Raw genomic sequence first — 18409 nt, 5'->3', positions numbered from 1 at the left:
TTTAAATTTATTTTTTCTTGACTGCCATTTTAATTATTCGGTATTATGCGATGTCTGCTGTTTTGAAATATTTTATTGATATTTGGACATGTTTTAATAATTTTTTAGGAGTTGTTGGATATTATTCTGTTCAGCAGCTGTTTTGTAATATTTTTAGTATAGCTTTACAATTATTTCTGTGTGGGGCTCTATAGCAACTTGGCTTATTCTGTTTTGCCAATAGGAAATGTATTGCTGTTTAGGGCCTGGTTTAATAGTTGTATTTCTTAGATAGGGGTGTTACTGTTTGAGTGTGTTCCATAATACAGGTGTAACTTTGTGTGGGTTAGTTTGTGGGTATTATTGCAAATCCTGAGAGTCTGTTAGGTGCTATATTTCTCTTTCCATTTCTCCAGGTTCGCACTGCATGCAAAGTGGCTTTTTTGGTTTTCCATTCCAGTTTGTGTCTCCAAATTTATAATTTGTGGTTTTTCTGTACTTGGTGAAAGTCAGTTCTGGGTGTGTGACCACGGTGAGGTAGCTTACCAGCATGTAGGCATTTGTATCAAACTTATTTGATGTGTTTTCTCAATAGGATATACATTAGTGGTAAATTACTGTCTTTTCATAAGGAAGGCTATTGCGCCTGGTAGTAAAGGGAGTTTGTTTTGCTTTTACTGAGAAGTCATCAGAACCAGAATATCTTTTTTTGTATGGCGAGTAGTACAGGGTAATGCCCTAGATCTGCTCTGCACTCATTGCTGGGGGTTGAGGGGATTCCTGTGGATGCAGAGTGCATGTTTACATTTAGCCCCGTGATGGTCACATGTTCAGCGTGTCACGCATGTGAGAACCATCTGTCAGGTGTGTCCCGGCCAAAAAAAAAGGTTGAGAACTACTGGTCTAGTGAATGGAGTTGAGACTCCCCTTTGTTAGCATGAGACTTGGGGAAAAATATTGAAAGTATAATGCTTTGATTGATATGGAAAGCTGATACTACTTTAGGTAGGAATTTCGGATGAGTTCTCAAATACTTTGTCATGAAAAAATTGTAGGTAGGGAGAGTAGTGAACCAAAGCTTGGAGTTCACTTACTCTGCAAGCTGAAGTTATTGCGACTAAAAAAACTACATGGGGGGGTTTATTAAGTGTGATAGGACTATATTTAGGTCCTAGAGAACCAGAGGTTTTCGAAGAGGGGGATGGAGGTTGAAAAGTTCTTTTATGAAACGAGTTATCAAAGGATGTGAGGCTATGGAATTATCATTGAGTCTTTCATAAGCTGCACGTATGATAAGCGGCACTTAAGTGTACTCTCACTGATGAAGTAGCTAAGCCTGACTTGGAAAGCTGAAGTAAGTAGGTCTTGAAGAGAAAGGTGGGACCTTTTGAGAGTGGCACCAGGTAGTGTACTGCTTCCATTTGAAGGAGTAATTTCTCTGTGTTGATGGTTTCCTAGATGCTATAATGTTGTGCTGAATGTTTTCTGAAAGAGTGAAATCCTTTAAAGATCTTGCGCTTAACATCCATGCCGTTAGGTGAAGGGAGGCGTGGAGGGGGTAAAGGAGGGTTTCATCTTCTTATGTCAGATTTGGATCTTGACCTAGATTCTGAGGATCCGCTTCAGAGTACTGTACTAGATAAGTGAACCAGGGCTGTCTGGGCCATGCAGGAGCTATGAATATCATTCATGATTGATCTTGTATCAGTTTCTGAACTGTCCTCCATATGAGAGGAATTGATGGAAATGCATAAAGAAGCCCTTGAGACCATGACATCAGGAAAGCATCCTGTCTGTATCTGATGGGGCTGGGGTAGACTGAGCAAAATTGTGGAACTTTTCAATTGTGTTCCGTTGCGAAAAAAGTCTATCCAAGGGTAACCCCACTGAAGGAATATCTTGTCTGCAATCGTTTGGTTCAGCAACCATTCGTGGGGGTGAAAACTTCTGGTGAGACGTATTGGCTACATCTGGTAAATAGGTTGCCCTTAGCAATATTGAATTTTGGAGAGCCCAGCCCCATATCCAGACGGCTTCCCTGCAAAGAGTCCAGGAACCTGACTCTCCTTGTTTGTTTATGTAGAACATCGCGACTTGATTGTCCGTGTGTATCATTATGGTTTGACCTCTCAATAGATGTGTGAAAACTTTTAGTACATATCTCATGGCTATGAGTTCTTACAGGTTGATTGGATACAATCTTTCGACTTGCATCCATAGACCTTCTGTTTTGTAATGTAGTAGGTGTGCTCCCCAACCCTGTGTTGAGGCATCTGTTATGATTAATTCGTGTTCTGGGTCCTGAAGAGGAGATCCCAGTGTTAGGTTGTTAGAATGTAACCACCCATTGATTTCCTTTACCATCGAGTCTGTGATTGTTATCTTCGTTGACATGGGCATCAGGAACTGAATCCACTGAGCCTTCAGCCCCCATTGAAAATGACGCATATGGAGTCGGGTATGGGGCACTACATGAATTGCTGCTAAGTGTCCCAGAAAAATAAGAATGTGGTGGGCTGTTGAATTTGTCGTCTGTCAGTAGATCTGTCGCAAGGAGAAGCAGGTGATCTATTCTTTCCTGGGGAAGGAATGCATGTGCTTGAATAGTGTCTATCTTCGCTCCTATGAACTGAATAATTTGAGTTGGTTTTAGTACCTATTTCTCGTAATTGATCAGAAAACCTAGAGATTCTAGACACGTGATTGTTGTAGTCAGGTGTCAAGACAAGGAGTTCTGGTCAGGTGAAACTATATGCCAATTGTCCAGGTAAGGGAATATACGAATTCCCTGATGTCATGTGGGTTACCGCCACAGCCAAGCATTTGGTGAAGACTCTGGGAGCAGAGGAAAGACCAAAGGGCAGAACCTTGTATTGGTAGTGTTTGGAGTTTGCCTGGAAGCAGTGGAATTGCCAGCAGGAGGGATGTAACAGGATGCGAGTATGTGCCCTTGAGGTCTAGAGAACACATCCAATCGTTCTGTTGTATGAATGGGAGAACTAATTTGAGGAATGTAATCTTGAATTTCTCCTTCTGTAAGAATTGTCTAGATTTCGAAGGTCTAGAATTGGACGGAGACCACCTGATTGGTTCAGAATGAGAAAGTATTGAGAATAGAAACCCAAATTGATTTTGTTGCTTGGGATTAGTTGGACTGCCTGATGTTGAAGCAGATTTTGTAGTTCTTGCTCTAGTATATGAACAGTGGAAACATCAGTCACTCTGGTGGTAAGGTAAGGAAGTTGAGGTTTGGAGATGGTATCCTGCTTTCATAATTTGGAGCACCCATTGGTCTGAGGCAAACTTCTCCCATTCTGGGAAGTAATGTTAAAGTCAGCCCCCAATTGTTAATTATGGCTGTAGCATTTTCAAAAAGGTTGTGTAGGTTTCTGTAGAGGTATTTGAACCATTTTTTGTTGCTTCCTTTCCCTCTGATGAGGTCTAGGTTGAGTTATTTGTGGTTGTGAACGAGGCAGCTGCTGTGTTCTACATTGGGTTTAAGTCTTGTATGGACGTCTAGTAAAGGCATTCTTTGAAAATAGTGCCTAAAAGAGGATTGCGGGTCCCCCTGTTCCTGAAAGAGATTGGACTGCTATGTTTTGATCATTCAACTGACCGCATCTTTAAATCTGTCTCCGAACAAATTGTCTCCTGCACAAGGGAGGTTTGCCAATGGAACTGCAACACAGCCAGGCCATGCGATGAGCTGCGATAGTTATCACAGATATTCTGGCTCACGTTTCAAAATGGAGAAATTACTTACCTAATTTCGTTTTCCTTAGTGTAGACAGATGGACTCAGGACCAATGGGTATAGTGTACTCCTGATAGCAGATGGGAGACTGAATCAGATTTCAAAGCTAACATCAGCCTACATATACCCGTGTAGGAAGCTCAGCTCTTCAGTATTCTCCTCGAAAAGCAATTGTGGATATAAGTGTGCTTTAATAACCTGATTAACTAGGACTGGTTCAACTGATTTCCAAACTGGAGACCGCCAGTGCACTCAACCAAATAACGCCGACACCCAGCAACTATGGGTGTCTTGAACTAGGGGTAATACTTGGCTTACCCGTGTTTGTCTTGTTCTCTGGGTTTGTTACCCAAGATTCCTGGTTTCTGGGACAGCCGTGGCCGGGTGCTGAGTCCATCTGTCTACACTAAGGAAAACGAAATTATCAGGAAAGTAATTTCTCCATTTCCTAGAGTGTAGCAGATGGGCTCAGGACCAATGGGATGCATAAAAGCTACTCCCGAACAGGGCGGGAGGCTGCCCGTGGTCCACTTAGTACTGCCCTTACAAAGGTTGTGTCCTCCTGGGCCTGGATGTCCAGGTGGTAGAACCTGGAAAAGATGTGTATAGAGGACCATGTCGCCACCCGACAGATCTCGGCGGGGGACAGCATCTTGGCTTCCGCCCAGGACACTGCCTGGGCCCTTGCTGAATGGGCCTTGACTTGCAGAGGTGGAGGCTTCCCTGCCTCTACGTAGGCCGCCTTGATTACTTCTTCGATCCAGCGGGCTATGGTTGCCTGCAAGTCCGCTTCCCCGTTTCTTCCCGCTGTGAAGGACGAATAGGTGGTCCCGTCTTTCGCACAGATTCCAATCTTTCCAGGTATCAGACTAGGAGTCTACCGATGTTTAAATGATGAAGAAGGCATGAGTCTTCTGAGTCCTTATGTTCGTCTGGAGATGGTTTGGTTTAGATGAAATTGAGAAACCACTTTTGCTAGGAAGGAGGTAGCTGTATGGCTCCCGGTGTGAACCCGAGGAACGGTTCCCGACAGGATAGCGCTTTAAGCTCGAAGATGCGACGGGCTGAACATATTGCCACTAGGAATGCAGTCTTCAAGGTCAGGAGCCGTAGTGACAGGCCGCGTGTTGGTCTGAAGGAAGTTCCCGCTAGAAAGTCTAGTACTAGATTGAGATTCTATAGGAGCACCGGCCACTTTAATGGTGGTCGGATTTGTTTGACCCCTCTCAGAAAGCGGGAACATCTGGATGGGTTGATAGACTGATGCCGTCAATTGGCTCTGAAGCAGGCCAGCGCAGCCACCTGAACCTTGAGGGAGTTGAGAGACAAACCCTTCAAGCCATCCTGCAGAAATTCCAGGATCATGGGGATTTTGACTGTCTGAAGGAGGATCTCGCGGTCCTCACACTCTCCATATTTGTATGTATGCTAGTGATGTGGAGAACTTGCATGCTTGAAGCAAGGTGTCAATCACTGCCTTAGAACAGTGGTTCTCAACCTTTTTCCCATCGTGACACACCAGACAGGCCATGCTCACATGTGTGACACACTGCTCATTACAATTCACGGCGAAAATAAAAAGTAACAGTCCGGTAATTATTTTTGTTTAAAATGACACAAGGAAAAGATACATATTCTGTCTGAACAGAAATTGCATAAATAGTAAACATCCCACACCAAAACAGCACCAATTTCCAGCACTTAAACAGTAACCACCTTACCTAAGAAAAGGAAACACTGAAATATTACACCAGGCCTTAAGACACCAATACATCTCCTATTAGGAAAACGGACCAAGTCAGGCTGCTATAGAGCCCTACACAGAAACTACACGCCAGCAGAAACCTCACCTGAGTCACATGTACTGACCCTCACCTAACAAAGAATAAAGAAACCAAAACGCATAACTAGAAGCATGCAGAAAAAAATGAACTGGAAACTGCAACAAGCCAGAGTCTCTGTATGTAGTGTAATAAAGGAAAAAAGAAAAATCACCCATCCTTATAAAACAAATCAAGAAATATAAAATCAGTAGCAGTAAGACCATACTAACAAAAAGAACAGATTTATTTCGAAACAGCTGAGTGCAATATCCAATAATTAAAAACTCATAAAAAATTTCTAGATACCAATAAAATATTTCAAAATAGCAGACACAAAGACCCAGTAATGAAAAATAAGGATACAAAAATGTTTTTGCTCTGCATACCTGGAAATGTTTGATATCCAGGTGTCCTGAGATTGTTTTGAATTAGCAGGAGGAGGGGTGGTTTGCTTGGAACTTTCTCCTCTCTCTCAGTCACATACCAGCGCTCTCTCTCACACTGGCTCTCAATTACACACCTATACACACATGCTCTCAGTCACTCACATATACACATGCTTTTTCTCTCACTTATATAGGCTCTTAATTACACATGCTATCTTTTCACGCTTACACACACAGGCTTTCAATCACACATATATATGCTGTCTTTTTCTCTCACACAGACTCTCATTCACATGCTTACAAACATGCTCTCAATCATTTACACACAGGCTCCCTCACCTAAACCAGCTCTCAATCTCACACAGACACACAAGCTCTCTCTCTTACTTATACACACAGGGGTAGATTTTAAAAATTTGTGCGAACAAAAGTACACTGGATTTTATAAGATACGCGCGTAGCCGCGCGTATCTTATAAAATCCGGGGTCGGCGCGCACAAGGGGGTGCACATTTGTGCAACCTGCGCGCGCCGAGCCCAGCGCACGCTGCCTGTTCCCTCCGAGGCCGCTCCGATTTTGGAGCGGCCTCGGAGGGAACTTTCCTTCGCCCTCCCCCCATCTTCCCCTCCCTAACCCACCCCCCCCGGCCCTATTTAAACCCCCCCCCTTACCTTTGTTGGCAGATTTACGCCTGCTAAAAGCAGACGTAAATCTGCGCGCGCCAGCAGGCTGCTGGCGCGCCATCACCCAACCCGGGGGCTGGTCCGGAGGCCTCGACCACGCCCCGGGCCGGCGCCACACCATGTCATGCCCCCGAAACGCTGCGTCATTTCGGGAACGCCCCCTCCCCACCCCTTTTACGAAGCCTCGGGGCTCTGCGCGCTCTGGCGGCCTATGCAAAATAGACGCGCGCAGGGCATTTAAAATCTGCCCCACAGGCTCTTAATCATACACACACATGATCTCTCACACACACAAAGGATCTCAATCATACATACATACTCTTTCACACAAACAGGTTTTCAATCACAAACTTACACATATAGGTTCCCAACTGTAAACTTACATTCATGCTCTCTCTCTCTCTCTCACAGGCAGGCTCTCAATCACAGACATACTCTCTTTCACATATACAGGCTCTCACTCACACATATGCTTGCTTATTCACTCTCTCGCCTTCCCTCCCTCCCAGGATCTAGCGGCAGCAGCAGTCTCCTCCCAACCCTAACCTTCATTTTCAGCCCTCACGGAGGAGTCGTCCCATCGGCCGTGGGGGGTTGACGTTCTTCTTCCTTTTTCTCTGAGCCGCGCTGCTCATTCCTCCGGCCGCGCCTCTCTTCTCTTCTTCGGGCCAACGCTGACACACTAGCATGGTCTCTTCTTCCCGCGCACGCTGCTCATCACTTCCTCCTCCGGGCCGCGGGGGGCAGGAAGACGTGGCCATGCCGATGCCGCTGACTCCAGCTGTCCTGCTGCGTTCTGCCCAGGCTGACAGCATTTTAAGCCCGGGCGGAGGAGGACAGAGGAGCAGCTGGATCAGCAGGGGTCCGGGAAGTGTGGTGACACACCTGCGTGTTCTTGGCGACACACTGGGGTGTCGCGACACACCAGTTGAGAACCACTGCCTTAGAATATCCGCTTTTCTTCAGGCAAGTCCTCTCAAGGGCCAGACCATAAGAGAATTGAGTCGGGTCTTCATGGAGGATCGGTCCTTGCTGGAGAAGATCTCTGTGTGGAGGAAGGCACAGAGGGTTCCCCGCAAGAAGTCTTTGCATTTCTGTGGACCATGGCCTTCTTGGCCAGTCTGGGGCCACTAGAAGTACTAGTCCTCTGTGGTGTTCTATCTTGCGGATGATCCTGCAGAGTAGTGGCCATGGGGGAAAGGCGTATAGCAGGTCTTCCTGTGGCCAGGTCTGGACAAGGGCGTTGATTCCCCGGGATTGCGGTTCTCGTCTGCGGCTGAAAAAATTGGGAACTTGGGCATTGGACTGGGTTGCCAGTAGATCCATGGCTGGGGTTCCCCAGCGGTTTACTATCAACTGGAAGGCCGTGGTCGACAGCATCCATTCCCCTGGGTCTAGGCTCTCTCTCTGCTGAGGTAGTCCACAGAGTCGTCGTCTTTTCCCGCGATGTGATAGGCTGAGATCCCTTGCAGGTTTGTTTCCACCCACTCCATGAGGGGGACTATCTCCAGGGACAACTGTTGGCTTCTGGTTCCTCCCTAGTGGTTGATCTAGGCAACTGTTGTGGTGTTGTCAGACATGACTCTGACAGACTCGCCCCGGAGTCTGTGGCCGAATCGTAGACACGCTAGTCTGACTGCTCGGGCCTCCAGTCTGTTTATGTTCCATCCCGCCTCTTCCTTGTCCCATTGTCCCTGGGCTGTCAGTCCTGACAGTGGGCTCCCCACCCTCGCAGGCTCGCATCCGTGATGAGCAAGATCCAGTTCAGAGGGGATAGTTTTATTTCCTTGCTCAGATGGTCTTCCTGTAGCCACCATTGGAGCTAGGTCCGAACCTCTGCTGGTAGCTGGAGGTGAATGGAGTAGTTCTGGGACGTCTAGTTCCATCGTGACAGTAAGGAACGTTGTAGTGGGCGCATGTGGGCCCTTGCCCATGGAACGACTTCCAGGATGTCATGAGACTGAGGACATGAAGGTAGTCCCATACTTGGGGCGAGTATAGTTCAACAGTTCCGCAGCTGACCCATCAGTTTCCTTCTCCTTGGAAGGGGAAGGATAGCCTTGTCTTGCTTGGTGTCGAACCGGACTCCCAAGTACTCTAGTGATTGGGAGGGCTGCAGGCAGCTCTTGGCTGTCTTGACAACCCACCCGAGATTCTGCAGAAGATTCTTGACTCTGGTGGTCGCGTGGTGACTTTCCTCTGGAGATTTTGCCCTGATTAGCCAATCGTCCAGGTAAGAATGTACGAGGATTCCTTCTTTCCTCAGTGTTGCCGCCACTACCACCATGATTTTGGTGAAGGTCCGAGTGGCGGTAGCTAGTCCAAAGGGTAGCGCCCGGAACTGGTTATGATGGTCCAGTATCGCAAAGCGTAAGAAGCGCTGTTCGTGATGGACCGGGATATGGAGATAGGCTTCGGATAGATCCCGTGAGATCAGGAATTCTCCCAGCTGTACTGCCCTTATGACTGAGCATAGGGTTTCCATGCGGAAGTGTGGTACCCTCAGGTAACGATTGACGGTCTTGAGGTCCAGGATGGGCCGGAACATTCCTTCCTTCTTGGGAACTATAAAATAGATGGTGACCAGTATTTTGTTGGTGCGTGGGCACCGGTGTTACTGCCTTTATGCTGAGTAGTCTTGTGAGTGTGGTTTCCACTGCCGTCCTCTTGGAGAGGGAGTGGCATGGTGATCTCACAAATTTGTCTTGGGGAGGGGATGCTGTGGAAGTCCAGATATTATCCCTCCCGAATGATGGTTAGGACCCACTTGTCCGACATTATCTCGATCCATCTTTGGCAGAAGAGAGTAAGTCTGCCCCCTATGACTTCTTCCTGTGGATAGGTCTGTTGATTCTGATTGTGGGGTGCGGCCGGGGCCTGTACCTGAGCCTGCTCCCCTCTTGTTGTGTATGTTCTGAAAGGACTGAGCCCTGCCTGTGGGGCAAGGTGCTTGGTATTGTGTGTTTTTGTATGGTCTAAAGCGCTGAGCTCCTCTGCCCTTGGTTCTTCGGGAGCAGGAGCACTGATTTCTTTTGTTCCTGTCCTCCGCTAGACGAGGTACTGGAGATTCGCCCCATTTGTTGGCTAGCTTCTCCAATTCGCTTGCGAACAAGAGAGAGATCCCTTAAAGAGCATCCTCGTGAGGTTTGCTTTGAATGTTGCATCAGCTGACCGATTTTGGAGCCATAGATGTCTTCTGGCTGCCACTGCCTAGGCAAGGTTCCTGGCTGACATGTGCACTAGGTCTGAGGTCGCATCCATGAGGAAGGATACCGCAGGTTCCATTGTCTCAACAGGCGTGGTTGCGTCTCTGGAGAGGAGCAAGCAAGAACATGCCACCAGGGCGCAGCAGGAAGTGATCTGAAGAGTCATTGCTGCTACGTCAAAGGACCGTTTAAGGATGGATTCTAGTCTGTCCTGGGCATCCTTTAGTGCCGCTCCTCCCTCAGGGATCTGTACTTGGACCGGTGCTTTTCAATATATATATATATAAATGATCTGGAAAGGAATACGACGAGTGAGGTTATCAAATTTGCGGATGATACAAAATTATTCAGAGTAGTTAAATCACAAGCAGACTGTGATACATTACAGGAGGACCTTGCAAGACTGGAAGATTGGGCATCCAAATGGCAGATGAAATTTAATGTGGACAAGTGCAAGGTGTTGCATATAGGGAAAAATAACCCTTGCTGTAGTTACACGATGTTAGGTTCCATATTAGGAGCTACCACCCAGGAAAATGATCTAGGCATCATAGTGGATAATACTTTAAAATTGTCAGCTCAGTGTGCTGCAGCAGTCAAAAAAGCAAATAGAATGTTAGGAATTATTAGGAAGGGAATGGTTAATAGAACGGAAAATGTCATAATGCCTCTGTATTGCTCCTTGGTGAGACCGCACCTTGAATACTGTGTGCAATTCTGGTCACTGCATCTCAAAAAAGATATAGTTGTGATGGAGAAGGTACAGAGAAGGGCAACCAAAATGATAAAGGGGATGGAACAGCTCCCCTATGAGGAAAGGCTGAAGAGGTTAGGGCTGTTCAGCTTGGAGAAGAGACGGCTGAGGGGGGATATGATAGAAGTCTTTAAGATCATGAGATGTCTTGAACGAGTAGATGTGACTTGGTTATTTACACTTTCGAATAATAGAAGGACTAGGGGGCATTCCATGAAGTTAGCAAGTAACACATTTAAGACTAATCGGAGAAAATTCTTTTTCACTCAACGCATAATAAAGCTCTGGAATTTGTTGCCAGAGGATGTGGTTAGTGCAGTTAGTGTAGCTGGGTTCAAAAAAGGTTTGGATAAGTTCTTGGAGGAGAAGTCCATTAATGGCTATTAATCAATTATACTTAGGGAATAGCCACTGCTATTAATTGCATCAGTAACATGGGTTCTTCTTAGAGTTTGGGTAATTGCCAGGTTCTTGTGGCCTGGTTTTTGGCCACTGTTGGAAACAGGATGCTGGGCTTGATGGACCCTTGGTCTGACCCAGCATGGCAATTTCTTATGTTCTTATGTCCCTCGATGGGAATGGTAGTGTGCTTGGAGGTTGCGCAGACCATGGCGTCCACCTTTGGGAACCGCAGGAGTTCCTTAGCCTCGGGTTCCAAGGGATCTAGGGCTTCTAGGGCCCATCCTCCTTTGAAGCTAGCCTCTGGGGCATTCCATTCCAGGTCAAATCAGTTGCCATACCGCTTGCAACATTGGAAAATAGCATGAGGCCTGATGGAGGGAGACCAAGATAGGGTTTATCTTTGGTTCTGCTGTGGTGTCCGTGCCTGGAATGTCCAGCGTTTTCAGGGTTTGGGACACGAGAGCTGGTAACTAGTCTTTGGAGAAGAATCGCAGCATGGTTCAGTATGGTTCCATCCCTGGGGGGGGAATTTCTCCTTCCTCCAGGGAGTCTGCCTCTTCCTCAGAGGTGTCTGTATCCCCGGTAGGGAGGCTCTTGATTAGGAAAGGCACGTCTCGAAGGGCCCGAGAGGTACTTGGAATGTCTTGCACTTCTGTTGGCGACTGGGACAGAGTTGCAGCCGGTACTGAGTGCACTTGGACATAGGTCTGCAACCCTTTGAAGAATTCCACCCAGGGAAAGGCCCCTGAGGTCCATGTTGATTCCAGGCGGCGCTATAGTGGAGGCCCCCGAGGTGCCTTCCTGTGTAGGTGCAGAGTTGGAGATACAGAGGTCCGGGGTACTATCATTAGTGGATCCGGATCCCTCTACTGGCTGTAAAGGTCCTTGCTTAGGTTCCCCCTGAGCCTCTTCACACTGCTGGCATAAGGAGGAGGTCACTTCAGGTTGCACAGCTCTAAGGTGGCAGGCTGGGCAGAGGGCTTCTCCCTTGGCCTTCTTGGCAGGTGGTGCCATGGTTTGTGTTCTTGGGAAGCTTCAAAACTTGGTCTGTGAATGTAGGTGTGCGCGCCGGGAGGCTAAGTTGTGTGCGGAATGCATACAGATGTGCGCGCAGGCTACTACTTGTGCGCGCCGCTGTGCGCATGGTATTATTTGTGCGCTCAGGCCGTTTATGCACGTCGCTGTGCGCACGGCACAGATGTGCGCGGCGCTGTGCGCACTAGTCCAGATTTTTCTGGGGTGGGCAAACTTGCTAACCAGGGCCACACTACATACAGAATAAAGGCCTACAAATTAAAAACAGAAATATGCAGATAAATATTAAACAGAAAGACCTAGTAAGTCAGCATCCGCGCATAGTGCAACATTGGAGAAATAGAAATATATTCCCCCTTGTACTTTGACTTTGCACAGTTTTGCTCTATTTAAAAGAGCCTGGCAGTGGAGAGAATGTATGCATTTCTTGTTGCTTTACAGAGGTGAGACCAGAATTTACCTTTTTGTATCTAGTGGTTTGCAGGGGAAACTTCCTAGCGCTGCACCCACTGTTGAGGAAGTTGGATGTAGTGTATATTTAAGGAACTTGCAGCACAGAATTTACACTAGACTTCTGTCCCATCTTGGTCTTGTCTGACCTTCTAGAGTTAGGGTGGGATGGGAGGATGGCACAAATGGTGTCTAGAAGAGAGTAAAGTCTGAGTGTGTGTGTGGGGGGGGGAGAAAAAAAAAAGATATATCCTTGAAGAGGCTGCATTTTTCTTTGTGGGTAAAGAAGGTGGTGGGGGGTGTCATTATTTACAGAGGACATTGGTTAGCCTAGAGGTTGCCCTGAGTGGATGGAACATTTTGTTCTTTATATACCATCATTTATAATATTATCTACTTCCAGAATTAAATTGCAGTGTCAACTGAAATACAGATTCCTTTTAAGATGTGGTCTTATAGCTCTGACAACAAATCAGAGGACTACATCAAAGCTTGCTATTTATGTCAGACTTATCTTGACATAACCTGGGAACCAATTTTAAGAACATCTTTCTACTATGATTTAATTGTGGCTATTGGCATCATAAAGATGCCACAAATTCTTATGATGTGGGGCTTAGTTTTGAAAAGCTTGACCAACTTAAAAAGAAAGCATCCAGGGATGTCACTTTGTACAATTACTACTCTCTATCGCAGGGGTGGGCAATTCCAGTCCTCGACGGCCACAAACCTGTCGAGGTTTTAGGATATCCTAATGAATATGCATGACATAGATTTGCATAAAACTGAGGCAGAGTGCATGCAAATCTCTCTCATGCATATTCATTAGGGATATCCTGAAAACCAGACTGGTTTGTTGCCATCGAGGACCGGAACTGCCCACCCCTGCTCTATTGGGCCGATACAGTAAAAATCACAGGAGAGCAGGTGAGCGCCCGCTCTCCCGGCGCGCGCACAGGACACTCTCCTGTGTGCGCGATACAGTAAATTAATTTATTTAAATTAGGGTCTGCGGCAAAAAGAGATGCTAGGGAAACTAGCGCGTCCCTAGCGCCTCTTTTTGGACAGGAGCGGCGGCTGTCAGCGAGTTTGACAGCCTACGCTCAATTTTGTCGGCATCAGTTCTCAAACCTTTTGACAGCCACGGGTTCGGAAACCGGCAAAATTGAGCATCCGGTTTTCAACCCGCGAGCCATGGGCCCATTTTACTTTTTTTTTTTTTACTTTTTTACTTTTTGTTTTAACTTTTGGGCCTTCGACTTAATATCGCCATGATATTAAGTCGGAGGGTGCACAGAAAAGCAGTTTTTACTGCTTTTCTGTGCACTTCCCCGGCGCTGGCAGAAATTAACGCCTACCTTTGGGTAGGCGCTAATTTCTTAAAGTAAAATGTGCGGCTTGGCTGCACATTTTACTTACTGTATCGCGCGGGAATACCTAATAGGGCCATCAACATGAACCTAATAGCGCCCGCATAATGCAAAGGTAGGCGTTAAATTTCTGCCGGCGCTGGGGAAGTGCACAGAAAAGCAGTAAAAACTGCTTTTCTGTGCACCCTCCGACTTAATATCATGGCGATATTAAGTCGGAGGCCCCAAAAGTTAAAAAAGTAAAAAATTAAAAAAAAAAAAATTTTAATGGGCCCTTGGCTTGAAAACCGGACGCTCAATTTTGCCGGAGTCCAGTTTCCGAACACGTGGCTGTCAGCGGGTTTGAGAACAGATGCCGGCAAAATTGAGCGTCTGCTGTCAAACTCGCTGACAGCCGCCGCTCCTGTCCAAAAAGAGGCGCGCTAATATCCCTAGTGCCTCTTTTTGCCGCGGACCATAATTTAAATAAATTATTTTTCTGTATCGCGCACACAGGAGAGTGTCCTGTGCGCGCGCCGGGAGAGCGTATCGGCCTGTTAGTTCTCAGCTTACATCTGTTTTGTTTAGTGATATCCTCCTTCATTCCCACTCACAAAGTAAAAAAAAAAAAAAAAACACACAAAACCCCAATTACTAGCCAATAAAAATACGTTAGTGTTTTGGAAAGCTTATTTAACGATCTTAGTTCCTGAAGTATTCATACTTTGTAGTGGCACAGCAATTATGAAGGCCTGTTTTCAGGCCTTAAGCTATTTTAAGAAATGTTTGTACAAACATAAAATTTTACAATGACATGCCATTTCTGCAGCCACCGAACCAGCCACAGGATGACAAGCCTTTAGCACAAGCCAATAGCCGGGCACTTAACCAGGTGACACACAGCTCTTTCGTCAATACGTTCCAACTCTCTCACTAACCCCTCCCACCGTTATGAAACCGCTACCAGCCCTTGTGACTTCATTAAATAACCCTCGCGCTTCTACGCCTGCGTTGCTCTCTTTACATAACGCCCGCCTGTCATCTGGGGAAGCCTAGGACTCTCTGCTAGGCCATAACAGTGCACACTCCTAAGCACCTGTCAGAGGAGGAGAAGAAACGGGAGCACGGAGACAGTCTCTCACAGTCCCGGTCAGAGGGTGACAGATCAGTAGTTGAATAGGGTGACCGTGCCCCATAGCCCCGGTCAGAGCCCCTGTGCTTTTACCTGACTTCATGGTCTCCACGATGGCCCCCTGAGCTTCCCCGAAGTGCCCCCTGCGCAGGAGCTCCCCGAGCCTGTTGAGCGCCTTCGCCCTGTGGCTCTGGGCCGGGAACCACTTCTCGGCCAGCTGGTTAAGGACGACGCTAGGACGAGACTCCGTTCTGTCCTCCGGCGCACGGAAGCTCAGAGCCTGCTGGCAGAAGCGGCAGCTGCTCAGCAACTCTCCACGCAGGCAGCGCCGGCAGTAGCTATGGCCGCAGGGCGCCGTAACCGGCTCCCCCAGGAAGCCCCTGCAGCCGGGACAGCTAAATTCCGGCCCCTGCTGGCCGCCCGGCTGCGGCCGCACGGGCGCGATGCCCTGGCGGGCGCGATAGCTCAGCAGCAGGGCGTCCACCAGCGTGCCGAGGCGCCCGGGCTGCACGGGGCCGAGCCGCAACGCTGCCGCGTACGTATCTAGCGCCTCCTTCAGCTGACTTCCAAGCGCCAGCAGCTCGCCCCGCTGCAGCAGCAGCTCCCGCTCGCCTTCGTCTTCCTCCATGTCCGTCACGCTGCTCGCGCCCTCAGGCCCAGACCCCTGGTGGGGCGCCCGCCTGCTTAAAGCGGTGGGGACAGCCATCCTTCTCTTGCGGGCCCCGACCCTCCCGCAGACGGCCCCAAGCGGGGACCGAACCGCGAGTGCCACCTCAGAAGCCGTTATCCCGCGGCGGCCTCATTTTTCAACGCGCGTGCTGCTACTGTCTTCAATTGGTACTGAGTTCGACAGCCAGCCGACCCGCCTACTTTCGCCTCGTGCCTTCCCTTTATTACTTTCTCCTGACTAGAATGTTGCTTAAATTGAAAGAGCCATCACGTGGCTCGGCCAAGCGCTCACTGATTGGCTTCCCTGCCTTCCTCCGAAACGATTACAAAACTTCCCGTGCGTGCCTTTCGTAAGAGCTGTAGCTGAGAGTGTGTAGTGGAGGCGCTAGGGGTGACGGCAGCCGCAGATCGCAAGATTAGAGGCCGAGCCTCCAGAGATTGCTCCCTAAAGAAGACTAATGTACAGCATGCTTCTGAAACACGGTTGCCAAATGTCACTGCATTTAGAGAGAGTCAATAAAAAAAATGACATGGCCATAAAAATAATCTCACGTTTGTGAAAATGTCATGAGTGACCAGTGCTTTCTCTGGTGCAGTAGGCCTCAGACTTAGGGGTCTGCTTACTAAAACTTTCTCCCACTCCTTAAAGTGCGAAAGCCATGCTAACTATTTAAAAGCATTAATATAATTTAGCAATAAAGTGCTTCAAACGCCACTTCCTGTGCTAAAATGCAAATGAACATATGCTAATATGCTCATTAGCATGTTAAAACGTTAATACTTCCAATGAACAAAAGTTAACTACAGCTCAATAGGTGTAGTTTACTTTCTATGGCTGAGTGCCCTCGCAAGGGGGCACTGGAGAAGAGATTTCCTTCTTTCCCTTTAAGGGGTGGAGCAGCCTTTGGCCGCCACTGCCTCTGTCCTGCCTTGAAAATAGGTACGTTCTAGGCTGAGCACTGGCATGCTAGTACACGGCTGATAATTGGCCCCAGCTACTTTAGACCATGACTGAAAGAAGTGGCTAAACCTCAATTAGACCATCTCCCCCACCTCCACCCAAACTAGGTTTACACCTCTTAAGCACTAGAGCTGTCCAGTAGGTGCTCCCTCCCCCAATCAACAAACCTTGATCCCACCAACACATCCACAAAAGAATCCCACTTGTTACCCCCACCAGACCACTCCTTAACAATAGGAGCCCCTAGATATTACAGGGGCAGGAAAGAACTCACTTGTTCCTGCTCCACCTGCACCATCGTCCAAAATGACATTGGCTAACCTGAGGATTCCCTTTGCCCCAAATGTGCATTGCAAAGGGGAACCTCAAGCCAGCTGCCACCATATTGGATGACGGTGCCAGCAGAACAGGAGCAACTAGGAATCACGCCTACCGCTTTACTACCTGGTGGTTCCTATTGATAAGGGAAGGATTTAGGAAGGTTTTAAGGAGGGTGTTGGATGTTTGAGAGAAGCAGATCCTGATGTCAGGGTGCAAAATCTTCCCCTCTCTCCAGAGTCCTCTGCCTATGAGGCACCATAATCTTAAATCTGGCCCTGGGAGGGGATTTGCTGATGAGGGAAGACTTACAAATTTACACTTTTGGAGGGGGTCCCATAAGGAAGGAGTCCTTTTCAGAAAAATGGATTTGGCCGGGGGGGGGGGGGGGGGAAGAGATACTGTTTTAGAGCTTCGGTCCCCTTTATTTATGTACAAACTTTTGATATTCTGCTTTTTTTTTTTTTATATATACTGACATTCAATCTGAGATATCACATCGGTTTACATTCAGGTACTGAATCGAGAGATTGAATGGACCCAGTTTATGTGAATCCTGGTGATCTTCAATTCAAGCCAAGCTAACTCTGTTGCACCTGTGCACAATCATGACTACTCTGTCCAATTTTAATGGAACGCATGCGTTTAAAAGCGAAATCACGAAGATCAAGCTCTGTTGCACCCGTGCACAATCATGAATAATCTGTCTAATTCAAACAAAACGCATGCGCTTAAAAGTGAGACTGTGGAGATCGCTTCAGTAGGAGGCATCTCCCCCACTGCGATGACGCAATGTATACATTCGCGGCTCTGTAAGTACACCCCAAGAGCTAGGCAAGGCAAGTACAATCCCAAGAAAATGGTTGTAATAACGTTTTGTCTTTTCAGAAAGAATTAAAATGTAACCAAGAGTATCCTATTAACAATGGAGAATTAACACACAACCAGAGAAGTTCCTGAGGCAGCTTTGGACGCGAAACGTGATCACGTCGAACTGTACTCTGTTACCATCGGAAGGGAAGTACCTTGAATTTATCACTTTAAAAGTGAAATGATAAGGGGACTTCATTGTCTTACTCTGAAATAACTTACAGCAAATTTTATTTAAATGAAAAATTGCCAAAAAAGTATTAATACAAAAACAAAAAGTAAAATTTGAACACGGATGAACTAAAGACCTATGATTAAAGATGATCCCACAAGCGGCTTAAACAAAGAGCAGAGATGCTCAAAAAGACCGCGGGACGGTATGAAGGTCTATAAAACTACTTGACTTGCACTTAATGTATAAACAATGTCATCCTGTTTAATGGGATCTGGTTCTTAAAAATTTGATCTTTTGAAATATTTGAACAAATTGATTGTTGACGTAGAGTTTACAACTCTTCCAAATATGCCTGCTAGAGCTGGGAATATTACTAAATTTTACCTAGATTATCTGGGTTTAGTTACTTATCACTGGATCTCCAGTATTTTCCTAGCCACTAACATGCTATCAATTTCTTATCA

General features: G+C 47.1%; 1 protein-coding gene across 2 annotated transcripts in view; it reads right to left on the bottom strand.

Moving 5' to 3' along the window:
* Nucleotides 1–15889, bottom strand: part of LONRF1 (LON peptidase N-terminal domain and ring finger 1) — a 150776-nt gene extending 134887 nt beyond the window's left edge. The window contains exon 1 of one of the 2 annotated variants that reach the window (XM_029587204.1): nucleotides 15046–15889. In XM_029587204.1, coding sequence (XP_029443064.1) covers nucleotides 15046–15658 — 613 coding nt within the window. In that variant the 5' untranslated portion in view covers nucleotides 15659–15889. The remainder of the gene's footprint in view (nucleotides 1–15045) is intronic. The other variant, XM_029587202.1, reaches the window with a different exon arrangement.
* Between the last annotated feature and the right edge of the window lie 2520 nt (nucleotides 15890–18409).

This window comes from Rhinatrema bivittatum, chromosome 1 (assembly GCF_901001135.1).
Source record: "Rhinatrema bivittatum chromosome 1, aRhiBiv1.1, whole genome shotgun sequence".
Classification (NCBI taxonomy): Eukaryota; Metazoa; Chordata; class Amphibia; order Gymnophiona; family Rhinatrematidae; genus Rhinatrema; species Rhinatrema bivittatum.
The sequence above is the reverse complement of the archived record's forward strand: the minus strand, read 5'-3'. Positions and strand labels throughout refer to the sequence as shown.